The sequence below is a fragment of the Megascapheus bottae genome, chromosome 22 (assembly GCF_031878675.1).
Source record: "Megascapheus bottae isolate mThoBot1 chromosome 22, mThoBot2.hap1, whole genome shotgun sequence".
NCBI lineage: Eukaryota > Metazoa > Chordata > Mammalia > Rodentia > Geomyidae > Megascapheus > Megascapheus bottae.
The window spans coordinates 16,200,511-16,211,576 of record NC_143530.1 but is presented as its reverse complement, the minus strand read 5'-3'; the positions used below and the strand labels follow the sequence as shown (position 1 = coordinate 16,211,576).

The 11,066-nt window shown below is 41.7% G+C and overlaps 2 protein-coding genes across 2 annotated transcripts; both read left to right on the top strand.

Annotated features, from left to right (window-relative positions):
• Positions 1 to 236: 236 nt before the first annotated feature.
• LOC150048131 (putative olfactory receptor 1F12P) lies at positions 237 to 1,199 on the top strand. The gene has a single exon (XM_090356235.1). It carries the CDS (start codon positions 246 to 248, stop codon positions 1,197 to 1,199), a length of 954 nt encoding a protein of 317 aa, XP_090212361.1. The 5' UTR covers positions 237 to 245.
• Positions 1,200 to 3,118: 1,919 nt separating this feature from the next.
• Zscan16 (zinc finger and SCAN domain containing 16) lies at positions 3,119 to 9,304 on the top strand. The gene is made up of 4 exons (XM_090356190.1): positions 3,119 to 3,204; positions 3,700 to 4,132; positions 5,171 to 5,294; positions 8,600 to 9,304. Exons 2-4 carry the CDS (start codon positions 3,752 to 3,754, stop codon positions 9,115 to 9,117), a joined length of 1,023 nt encoding a protein of 340 aa, XP_090212316.1. The 5' UTR covers positions 3,119 to 3,204; positions 3,700 to 3,751; the 3' UTR covers positions 9,118 to 9,304.
• Positions 9,305 to 11,066: the final 1,762 nt, after the last annotated feature.

Below are 11,066 nucleotides of genomic sequence, written 5' to 3'. Positions count from 1 at the left end.
AGTATAGATCTTATAGAAATCTGAGGTAAGTAGAGTTTCCAGTAAACGAGGATAGATGTAGACAATTGATGAAGTAAAAGGAAATACTTAAGGCTTGGTGAGTATTGGCAGAGAGAGCCAGAGAGAAGATGGGATGGTGAAGAAAGACTATTTGGTAAATAGGACTAAGACTAGGTGAACACACAAAACTACTAAGAGATTTTTTTTTTAATCAAGCAAACTTTAATTCCACTCTCTGGGTCTTTATGCAGATGCAAGCAATGGAAAAGAAAAATCAAACAAATGTATCTGAATTTCTCCTCCTGGGCTTCTCAAATTGGCCAGGGCAGCAGGCACTCCTCTTTGCAACTTTTTTGTGTATCTACTTAACAGGGATGTTTGGAAACTTGCTCATCTTGTTGGCCATTGGCTCAAACCATCACCTCCATACACCCATGTACTTCTTTCTTGCCAATCTGTCCCTGGTAGACCTCTGTCTTCCATCAGCTACAGTCCCCAAAATGCTACTGAACATTCAAACCCAGACACAGTCGATCTCCTATTCTGGATGCCTTACTCAGATGTACTTTTGTATGATGTTTGCCAACATGGACAATTTTCTTCTCACAGTGATGGCCTATGACCGTTACGTAGCCATCTGTCACGCTTTGCATTACTCCACCATTATGACCCAGGGTCATTGTGCCTCTCTGGTGGCTGTACCTTGGGTCATTGCCACTTTGAACCCTCTCTTACATACTCTAATGATGGCCTGTCTGCACTTCTGCTCTGACAATACCATCCACCACTTCTTTTGTGATGCCAACTCTCTCCTCCTTCTCTCCTGTTCAGATACCAGCCTTAATCAGCTGATGATTCTCGTTGTGGTGGGGCTGATTTTTGTAGGCCCTTCATTGTGTATCCTGGTATCTTACAGTCGAATTGTCTCTGCTGTGATCAAAATACCTTCTGCCCAAGGAAAACTCAAGGCCTTTTCCACCTGCGGATCTCACCTCGCCTTGGTTATTCTTTTCTATGGAGCAATCACAGGGGTCTATATGAGCCCTTCATCCAACCATTCAACTGAAAAAGACTCGGCTGCATCAGTAATTTTCATGATTGTAGCCCCCGTGCTAAATCCCTTCATTTATAGTCTAAGGAACAACGAGCTGAAGAGAGCCTTAAGAAAAACTCTGGGCCAGAGAAAAACATTTTCCTAATGACTTACCTGGATTGAAAGGAATTCAACTAAAGAGAAAACCTAATGAGATCATTATTTGAATTGTCAATTGCAAAGTGACATAATCACAGTTCTTATGCATTTTCACATTTTTACTGATGTCACTGAAAAGCCACTATAAAATATAGGATCATCAATTAAATGTATCATGAAGACATCTCCCACAGTCCAGACTGACATTCATATATACTACAGTCCTCCTATTACAGTCAATAAATATAGGTAATTATAGTGTTGTACATGAAAAATACTAAAGAATAATGTCATTATTTTATGAACAGTTCAAATGTAAGTGTAACATAAGATCAAAGGGAGCAGATACTGGTATGCATGTCAGTGGTCAAATAGAATTGCAAGAAAAAGAAAACACATAATTTCAGTCTTGAACATGATTGAGCTTTGCATGGGACCTATGAGAATATTCAAAACCACAGAAGAAGACATGTAGGAAAGAAGAAGCATGGTATCTACATAGAAATTTGAATACATTAATCTAAATAAAGTGAATAAAGGGTGCATAGTCATTTTCATCCTAATGTTTTGTATTTATTCCTACTATATGCATTTACTATTTCCTGTCTTCATTCTTTTATGGAAAAAATAAGATTTATATTGAAGTCTGTATTTATATAATCTTTGTGTTTACCTACGAAGAATCGTTTATTAAACCTATATAGTTATTGAGTTGGTAATATGCATAGAATTAACTATAAAGTAGCAGAATTGCATCCGAATTGAAAGCCTGTGTCCTTATGACTTGATTTGGAATTCTTGTTTTCTTTAACTGGTTATATATTGTTCCCTACAGTTCTGAAAAAATGTACTTTTTCTAAATATATCATCTATACTGTATTTCCTTACTTGACATAAAATGCTGTAAACTGTTAACAAACTCCACTCTTGACTGTGTTGGTTCTTCCTCTCCCTGAACTATATTTACGTGTAATGTCCCATTCCTTTAGGTCCTTCAATATTTGCTCAGTTTATTTGTGAGATCCTCCGTGAGCAATCTATTCTTTTTGCATCATTTCAATCTCACACCAAAATGCCTGTTTCCTTTATTTTCTCCTTAGCACACACACACAAGCACACACAAACTAGTTCTAGCTTCCAGAACAGGGCATGGCATAGAATGTGAATAATCAGTATTTGTGGGAGGAAAGGAAAGAGAGTGTACACAATCAAGACAGTATTTTTCGCTCATCATATTACTGATTATCTTCATCATATGACTGATCATCAAAATACAGCATAGTGTTGACAATATGGGTAGACAAGAACATAGCCAATGGCTTCAAGATGGATGACCTGACACTAACAAAATTCAAATGCCCTCACTTTATAATCCAGTCATTCTAATAAGGACTAATATATCCTCACACGTGTCATGCACGTTGACAGTGATTTTTGGCAATAGTATTTGAAAATGGTAAGCAACATTACTGGGGTAGTTCTTAAATTATGGCCCATAATTCACAACTGAATACTATACAGTTGTTGCGTTTTTGCAAGATCCAGGACATCCTTTACATACCAGAGCATTTGGTAGGAGGGAAAGCAGGCCAACTGAGGAAACGCTGTGATTTGTGTCACGGCATAAAACGAAGGTCACACACATTTGTGCAATCAATCTGTGAAAGAATCTGTCCAGAGAAACGTTGGAATTTGTCAAAACTGGACACGTGGGGATGTTTCTTTTTAATAAGCTTATGCAGATGCATGGCTTAAATTACTTGTTTAATAATAACAAAAAAAAAAATCTGGAGACGGGTGGGAGATTTTCTTAAAGGGACAGTCATTTGGTCCGCCACGGGGAAGCAAGGCAAACAGCCAAAGGGCCGCCACCGAGGCCTGGGCTCCTAGAGCGGCCCGGAAGTGCCTGCGAGGCCGCCGCTGGGCTCCAATTGGTCTCCTTGAGTGTAGCCTTTGTTCAGGGCTGCTGTTGGGGACGCTGGCTGTCTCACCTGTTCCTCCCCACTTGCAAGGTGAGTGTTTCTCCCCACCCCACACCCTCCTGCTGTGGACAGTGTAACCCTGCAATGCTGACCCCCCTGGGCAACAGATCTACAGAAGAGTAGAACTGGGGCCGACTTTCCTGGAAAGCCTGGGACGGCCTTAAGGGGACCTGTGCATCGTGGGGTAGGGAAGGCTGAAGAGCCTTTTAACCAAGTGAACAGTTAGTGTGTTCAGTGCTGTACTTACCCGAGGCAGCTGACAAGCCAGATTCCTCGCATTGCTTTTGTCATTTAATCTATACCTCAACCAAGTGAGATAGATCTGAATGCTAGCCTAGAAAAGGAACTTCTACATGATACAGTAGAACACAGATTCATGTCCCTGCCCCACTGTTCTCTTATACAGCTTCATATACGACTGGGTTTTTCTGGGATTCAATTCTACTGGCTTGGCTTCATTAAGTGAGGGCTTCTTTTGCAACAGATTTCACCCTTTCTGTATAGTAACAACTTTCTATGCTTTAGGAGTGTCTTACAGGCAAGATCGCAGAGGGAGGATTAACCTGAACAACCCAGAATGGCTGTAGCTGTGGAACCTGAAGGACGAAAAAGACGTTTTAGAGTGAATGTAGAGACCTGTCACTGGGGACAGGACTCTGTGTCACAGAAGTATAGTCCTTATCGGAGGGAACTCTTCAGGCAGCACTTCAGGAAGCTCTGCTATCAAGATGCATCTGGACCTCGGGAAGTTCTTATTCAGCTCAGGGAGCTTTGCAGTCAGTGGTTGAGGCCAGAATGCCACACCAAGGAGCAGATCTTAGACCTGCTGGTGCTGGAACAATTCCTGAGCATTCTTCCTAGGGACCTTCGAGCATGGGTTCAGGTCCACCATCCAGAGACGGGAGAGGAAGCAGTGACCATGCTGGAGGATCTGCAAAGAGAAGAGCCAGGAAAGCAGGTGTGAGGGGGTGATCTTAGCTGGGAGTGATCAGGGTATGTGGACCAAAATGAAACATAAGACATGTGAAAGAAATTACTGAAGGTATTTGATATGTATAACCTAGAGGAAAAATAAGGTTTAAGGAGAGACATGACTGTCCGTATCAAATAACTAAAATTCGGCTTAGTAAAGAGAAGAGAGCCAGGCCCAGTGGCTCACACCTGTAATCCTAGCTACTAACCAGGCTGAGATCTGAGGATCAAGGTTCAAAGTCAGCCCGGGCAATACAAAGCCATGAGACTCTTATCTCCAATTAATCACTAGAAAATAGAAAGTGGGGCTGTGGTTCAAGGGTAGGGCCGTAGCATATATGAGGGAAATGAAATCTTTCCTAATGTGACTATAAATAAATTGGCTTACTCCATAAGTAATCTAAATAAGGTTAATTGTACCTTTGTATCTGCCTTCCCATAACTGTATTCATGAGGATTCAAGTGTGTGTGTACAGTGTGTACAGTGTATATACATATATACACACTAGTATATATATATATACACTATATATAGTACATGTGTATGCTATGTTTGTAAATTTTCTAATTATCCCAGGATTATTCTATTCTTACTAGAGATATAAGAATATCATCCTGATTTCAAAGACTTGACTGAAAATGAGAGGAGATGTATCTTACACTTAGCTTACTCCTGTTTATACTAGCTACATTTTGAATAATAAATAACATTTTGCTTTAGCTACCATTTTGGATAACATGGGTATAGAAGAAATCTCCCTTTGCTAGGCCAGATGATTTCTCAAGTACCTTCCAAATCCCAGGTCTGTGATCTTCTACCCCTCTAAGATCATTGGGATGGGGACCAATGTCCTGAACCATATGGATTAAGCTGTCATCTAATCATTACAATATAAAATTCAATCAAAATCTGCCGCCTTTTCTATGCCCAGATCCCTAGCAGAGGCTTCTATGGATCTTTTATCTAAAGCTCTCTTGGTTCCCACAACCTCTGACATGCCCAATCATATCCCTTGGTTCTCAGATCCCAGCCAATTCAGAAAGCAAGGATATGTTCGTGGACAAATTGGTTGCCTTGGAAAAGCCACATGAGTCACTGACTAGCCAGCCCAATTCAAAGACTTCACTGAAACAAGAATCGGAAAATGGTAAGAAACTACATTTTGTGATCATGATGAAGATAAGATGGTATATTCATTTTGTTTCTAATCACACAGTACCACAGGCTATGAATGTTAAGAAAAAACATTTATTTTGTCTCACAGTTCTGCTACAGCCAAATGTCTAGGGGCTCTATGTAGTAATGACCTTCATTCAAGAAGAGGGTATCCTTCTTTACTAGATAGGTTTTTTTTCATATATTTTTTATTGTAATTAATAGAAGGGTTACATGATATTTGCCAGATAGAAGGTGCATTAATTCACATACATCAATATCCTTTCTCATGTCTTGGTCCCCATTTCCTTTCCTCCCACCCCCACCCCTCATCTTGTTTTCCCCCCTTCCCTATCCAATTTCAAATAACCAAATATAAATATATCCAATATATCAGATAACAAAGTGAGATACTGTAACAATATGTAATAACCAACAGACAGCAAAAAGAGATGAGAGATAACATAGTACATTAAGGACAACAATCATTCATTATATGGCTTTTGTTTCTATATCCTAGAGGTCCTTTCATTTAGCCTCATACTATATGGCATTATGTATCTAGGTTTTGCTCTATTGCAAATCTCTGCTATGAGAGCCCAAGGTTTCTACTGATTATGACAAATGAAGGAAACCATTGAGCCTATGTTCCAAGTCTTTCCATTTCCTAACAAATGAGGCGAAGTCATTCTTTCTGACAGCAGCATAGAATTCCATTGTGTACAAATACCACATTTTGTTGATCCACTCATCAACTGAGGGACATCTAGGTTGGTTTCATATCTTTGCTATGGTAAATAGTGCTGCAATGAACATTGTTGTGCTAGTGGATTTAGTATGTCCTTGTTTCTGTATGATTGGGAAAAATGCCTAGTAGTGGAACTGCTGGGTCATAGGGGAGCTCTATGTTTAGTCTTTTGAGGCACTGCCATACTGCTTTCCATAGTGGTTGAACAAGTTTGCACTCCCACCAACAGTGCAGTAGTGATCCTTCCTGGCCACATCCCCTCCAGCATCTGTTGATATTAGTTTTCTTGATCCTGGTCATTCTGTCTGGAGTGAGGTGGAATCTTAGAGTTGTTTTGATTTGCATTTCTTTTATGGCCAGAGATGTCAAGCATCTCTTCATGTGTCTATAGGCCATTCTTATTTCTTCTTCAGAGAAGTCTCTCTTTAAGTCTTTGGCCCATCTTTTAATTGGATGGTTGTTACTTTGGAGATTAGTTTTGGAGTGATTCAATTTTTTGAGCTGCTGATATATTTTAGATATGAGGCCTTTGTCTGTTGTATGGTTGGTGAAGATCTTCTCCCATTCTGTAGGCTTCCTAATTAATTTACTAGCTATGTCCTTTGCCATACAAAAGCTCTGCAGTTTAATTCAGTCCCACTTATCCAGACTTTCTCTGATTTGTTGTGATTCTTGATCCTTATTAAGAAAGTTTCAACCTGTGCCAAGGAGACCTAGTGTATCTCCTATTCCTTCTTGTAAAATTTTCAGTGTGTCAGCGTTTACCTCGAGGTCTTTGATCCATTTGGAGTTAATTCTAGAAGGATGAAAACTTTAAAACCCCGAAAAAGGAAATTAAAGCAGAACTGAGGAAATGGAAAAACCTCCCATGCTCCTGGATTGGAAGAATCAATATCATGAAAATGACAATCTTGCAAGGGCTATCTACAAATTCAACGCAATACCCATCAATATCCCAATATCATTCTTTAAAGAAATAGAAGAGGCAATCCAAAATTTCATATGGAATAATAAAAGACCCCGTATAGCAAAAACATTCCTCAGCAGAAAGAATGGCACAGGAGGAATTTCAATACCAAACTTTAGACTCTATTACAGAGCTATAATTATCAAAACAGCTTGGTACTGGCACAGGAACAGGCCTGAAGACCAATGGAATAGAACTGTGGATCCAGCTATTAACCCACAGACCTATGGCCACCTAATCTTTGATAAGGGAGCCAAAAAAATAGAATGGAAGAAAGACAGCCTCTTCAACAAGTGGTGCTGGAAGAACTGGTTAAGCACCTGCAGAAAACTAAAGTTGGATCCTTCTTTGTCACCCTGCACTAGAATTAACTCCAAATGGATCAAAGACCTGGAGGTAAAAGCCGACACACTGAAAACTTTACAAGAAGGAATAGGAGATACACTAGGCCTCCTTGGCACAGGTCGAAACTTTGTTAATAAGGACCAAGAATCACAACAAATCAGAGAAAGCCTGGATAAGTGGGACTGAATTAAACTGCAGAGCTTTTGTATGGCAAAGGACATAGCTAGTAAATTAATTAGGAAGCCTACAGAATGGGAGAAGATCTTCACCAACCATACAACAGACAAAGGCCTCATATCTAAAATATATCAGCAGCTCAAAAAATTGAATCACTCCAAAACTAATCTCCAAAGTAACAACCATCCCATTAAAAGATGGGCCAAAGACTTAAAGAGAGTCTTCTCTGAAGAAGAAACAAAAATGGCCTATAGACACATGAAGAAATGCTCTGGCCATAAAAGAAATGCAAATCAAAACAACTCTAAGATTCCACCTCACTCCAGTTAGAATGGCCAGGATAAAGAAAACTAATATCAACAGATGCTGGAGGGGATGTGGCCAGGAGGGATCACTAGTAGATAGGTTATATGTCTCACATCTCTCTCAAAAATGTACTCTCAGGCCAGGAGTTTTGTCTAGTGGTAGAATGCTTGCCTAGCATACATGAAGACCTGGGTTCAATTCCTCGGTACCACATACATAGAAAAAAGCCAGAAGTGGTTCTGAGGCTCAAGTGGTAGAGTTCTAGACTTGAGAAAGTCCAAGGACAGTGCTCAGGCCCTGAGCTCAAGCCCAGGACTGGCAAAAAAAAAAAAATGTACTTTCAAATAATCTATACTAATGCTATTACCCTCGCTTGTTCTCTTTTTGTTTGCTTGTTTTTTTTTTATTATTGTGACTGTACATTATGATGGTACCAAATCATGTTATATGTGTTATGGCTTTGGGGGCTTGAACTTAGAGCCTGGGCACTGTCCCTGTGCTTGATTGCTCAAGGCTAGCACTCTACCACATTGAGCCACAGCATCACTTGCTGTTAAAGTGTAGATAAGAGTTTCATGGACTTTCCTACCTGGGCTTTGAACCACAATTCTCAGATCTCAGCTTCCTGAGTAGCTAAGGTTACAGGTGTGAGCCACCAGTTCTCAGCTTGTTTTGTAATACATTTATATTGTTTATCTGTTTTTTTGTTGCTTCACAAACAGACCAAAACTTATCTATGTACTATTTGTTACAGGTAATAAAACTAAGACTGAGGATAAGGTATCATCACACAAAGATATGTGCAAAGATATGGAATTCCTTGAGGAGATAAACAACAGACTTGTCAAAGATATTCCTTATCATCCTGAATCCAAAAGTTTGATTGAAAATGAGGAGAAGTTAGAATGGCAACAGAAGGAAAAAAGACGATATAACTGTGATGAATGCGGGAAAAGTTTCAGTCACAGCTCAGACCTTAGTAAACACAGGAGAACTCACACTGGTGAAAAGCCCTATAAATGTGATGAATGTGGGAAAGCTTTCATTCAACGTTCACATCTCATCGGACACCATCGAGTACACACTGGTGTAAAACCATATAAATGTAAAGAATGTGGGAAGGAGTTCAGTGGGCGTACAGGTCTTATTCAGCATCAGAGAATCCACACTGGTGAAAAACCCTATGAGTGTGATGAGTGTGGAAGGCCCTTCCGTGTAAGTTCAGCTCTTATTAGACATCAGAGAATTCACATAACCAATAAACTCTACTAGAAAGCTGAAAGTAGAGACTTTATATGTTACTTTAATGTGATCAAAGCTTCAACCATCATTAAAAACTTTGGCAGCAGAGTCTACTTGGGTATAACTATATCTGAGATCCTTAGAGACCTACCTCAAGGCTCTTGGCAATCGCATCACAGATTTGAGGTAATTAGAAGCCAGGATGAAAAATGTGTTAATGGAGAATAACATTTCAAAGAACTCTGCTGAGTCTGCTGGTCTCTTTTATTTCCATATTTCATCTTTGTAAATCATGTCTTTCAACCTATATCATTTAGAAATTATCACATTCTATGATGTTTACATAACAGGCAGGACTTCTTTTAAAGGGAGTGAGCAGGGGACCACAAACAAGCTATGGACCTCTGCATTCCAAAAATGAAATCCACTTTCTTTGGGGTAAAGAACTTCACTATAGTTCATTCCTAATTATTGCTGCCCATCTTTATTTTTTCCCCTTTTTCTTGTTCTATTGCAAGGGTCCAGAGTCATCTTAGTTTTGCTTTGAAGTTTTTTTGGTATTCCTCAAAACCTCTCTGCTGACTGACAGACTAGAACTCTACTGACATTTTGGGGAGGAAAAACAAAGTGGGCCAGTACTTGGAGCTTGCTAAGCAGATATTCTACGGATTCAGCTAGGCCTCAAGCCCTTTTTGGCCCTGGTTTTAAGATATGGGATTGATTTTGTTTTTTTGCCTTAGTTGACCTGAGCCCCCATTCTATTTATGCATCTCAAAGTAGTTGAAATAAATAATTGGTACATCACTACATTCAGCCTTTCCCACTGAGATGGGTCTTATGAATTTTTCAGAGCCAGCCCAAGTACTTAGGAATATAGCAATGAGCCACTGCACTGACACATTCGAAGCCTGTGCCGGATGTAAAGACACAAAGAATATATTTTCAATTACAACGTTTTCAACAATGTATAGTGCAAGGTGTACAATTCCTAGGTGTGACAGGGCATTCACAGAACTCTACAACACGATTAGCAGGAATTCCTTAAACTTTCAGTCGACAATGGAGAGAGACCTGGACACATTTATAAAAGGTGTCTAGGAGGAAGATCTATGAAGTGCTCCCTCCAGTTCCCAGCCGGGGCCTCTGCACACCCGCAGATCTGTGCTGGAAGGAGAGGGCGTTACCCTCATCTGCCCGCGCCCGCGGGACCCTGGCCGGAGACGCGGAGATCTTCGTGCTCCTCCGGGCGTCCAAGACCCCGGACAGCCATCCTGCCCGGCACCCAGTAGTGCCCGAAAGGAGCGCGGTGCCAGCGTGCCTTCCTCCGGCCGACCATAGAGCTCTCAGACCTCCTGGATTCCTAGAGAGCTTCCGGAAGTGCCTTTGGGGCAAAATGCGTGCTGGCCGGTGCTGCACCTCCGTGGGTTTGGAACTTGGTGGCTGGGGGGCCCCTGGTCCAGGTGCCGTCCTGCGTGCGGTCCTCCCAGCCCCGCTCTTCCCCGGGCTCTGGCCACCGGCTGCTGACGGCCTTTCCCAGCCCCTTCGGCCCCTGGGATTCGCGGTGAGTACGGCCGGACTCCGCGCTGGACGGAGGGGGTCGCTTTGTGGCCGGATGAGGCCGCCGCCGCGGACAGGCCTGAGGGGTCCGGGGAGAGGCGGCCTGCGGCGGGGCGCGCGTCCCCGACCCACGGCTCCGCGGTCACGCCGCGGGGCCGCCCTCGGGGCCCGCGCAGGCGGAGTCTGTGTCCCTAAACTTTCCACGAGGGGATCCTGGGTGGGATTCGCCCTCTCCACAGCCAGACGTGTTCTGCTGTTATTTTGTTGTCGGCCTTGTTCGTGGTATCAGGGAACTGCCCTCACCCTACCTTTTGTCCAACTCTTGACATGGTCGAAGTGTGAGTGTGTGTGTGTGTGTGTGTGTGTGTGTGTGTGTGTGTGTGTGTGTGTGTGTAGCAGCGTTTGCACTTTGCTGTTTGCTT

What these genes read in the sequence shown, in the direction of transcription:
- LOC150048131 (XM_090356235.1), top strand. Translation starts at nt 246, where the DNA reads ATGCAGATGCAAGCAATGGAAAAGAAAAATCAAACAAATGTATCTGAA.
- Zscan16 (XM_090356190.1), top strand. Translation starts at nt 3,752, where the DNA reads ATGGCTGTAGCTGTGGAACCTGAAGGACGAAAAAGACGTTTTAGAGTG. An exon ending in GAGAAGAGCCAGGAAAGCAG is followed by an intron (nt 4,133 to 5,170) that starts GTGTGAGGGGGT and finishes CTTGGTTCTCAG; the next exon opens with ATCCCAGCCAATTCAGAAAG. An exon ending in GAAACAAGAATCGGAAAATG is followed by an intron (nt 5,295 to 8,599) that starts GTAAGAAACTAC and finishes TATTTGTTACAG; the next exon opens with GTAATAAAACTAAGACTGAG.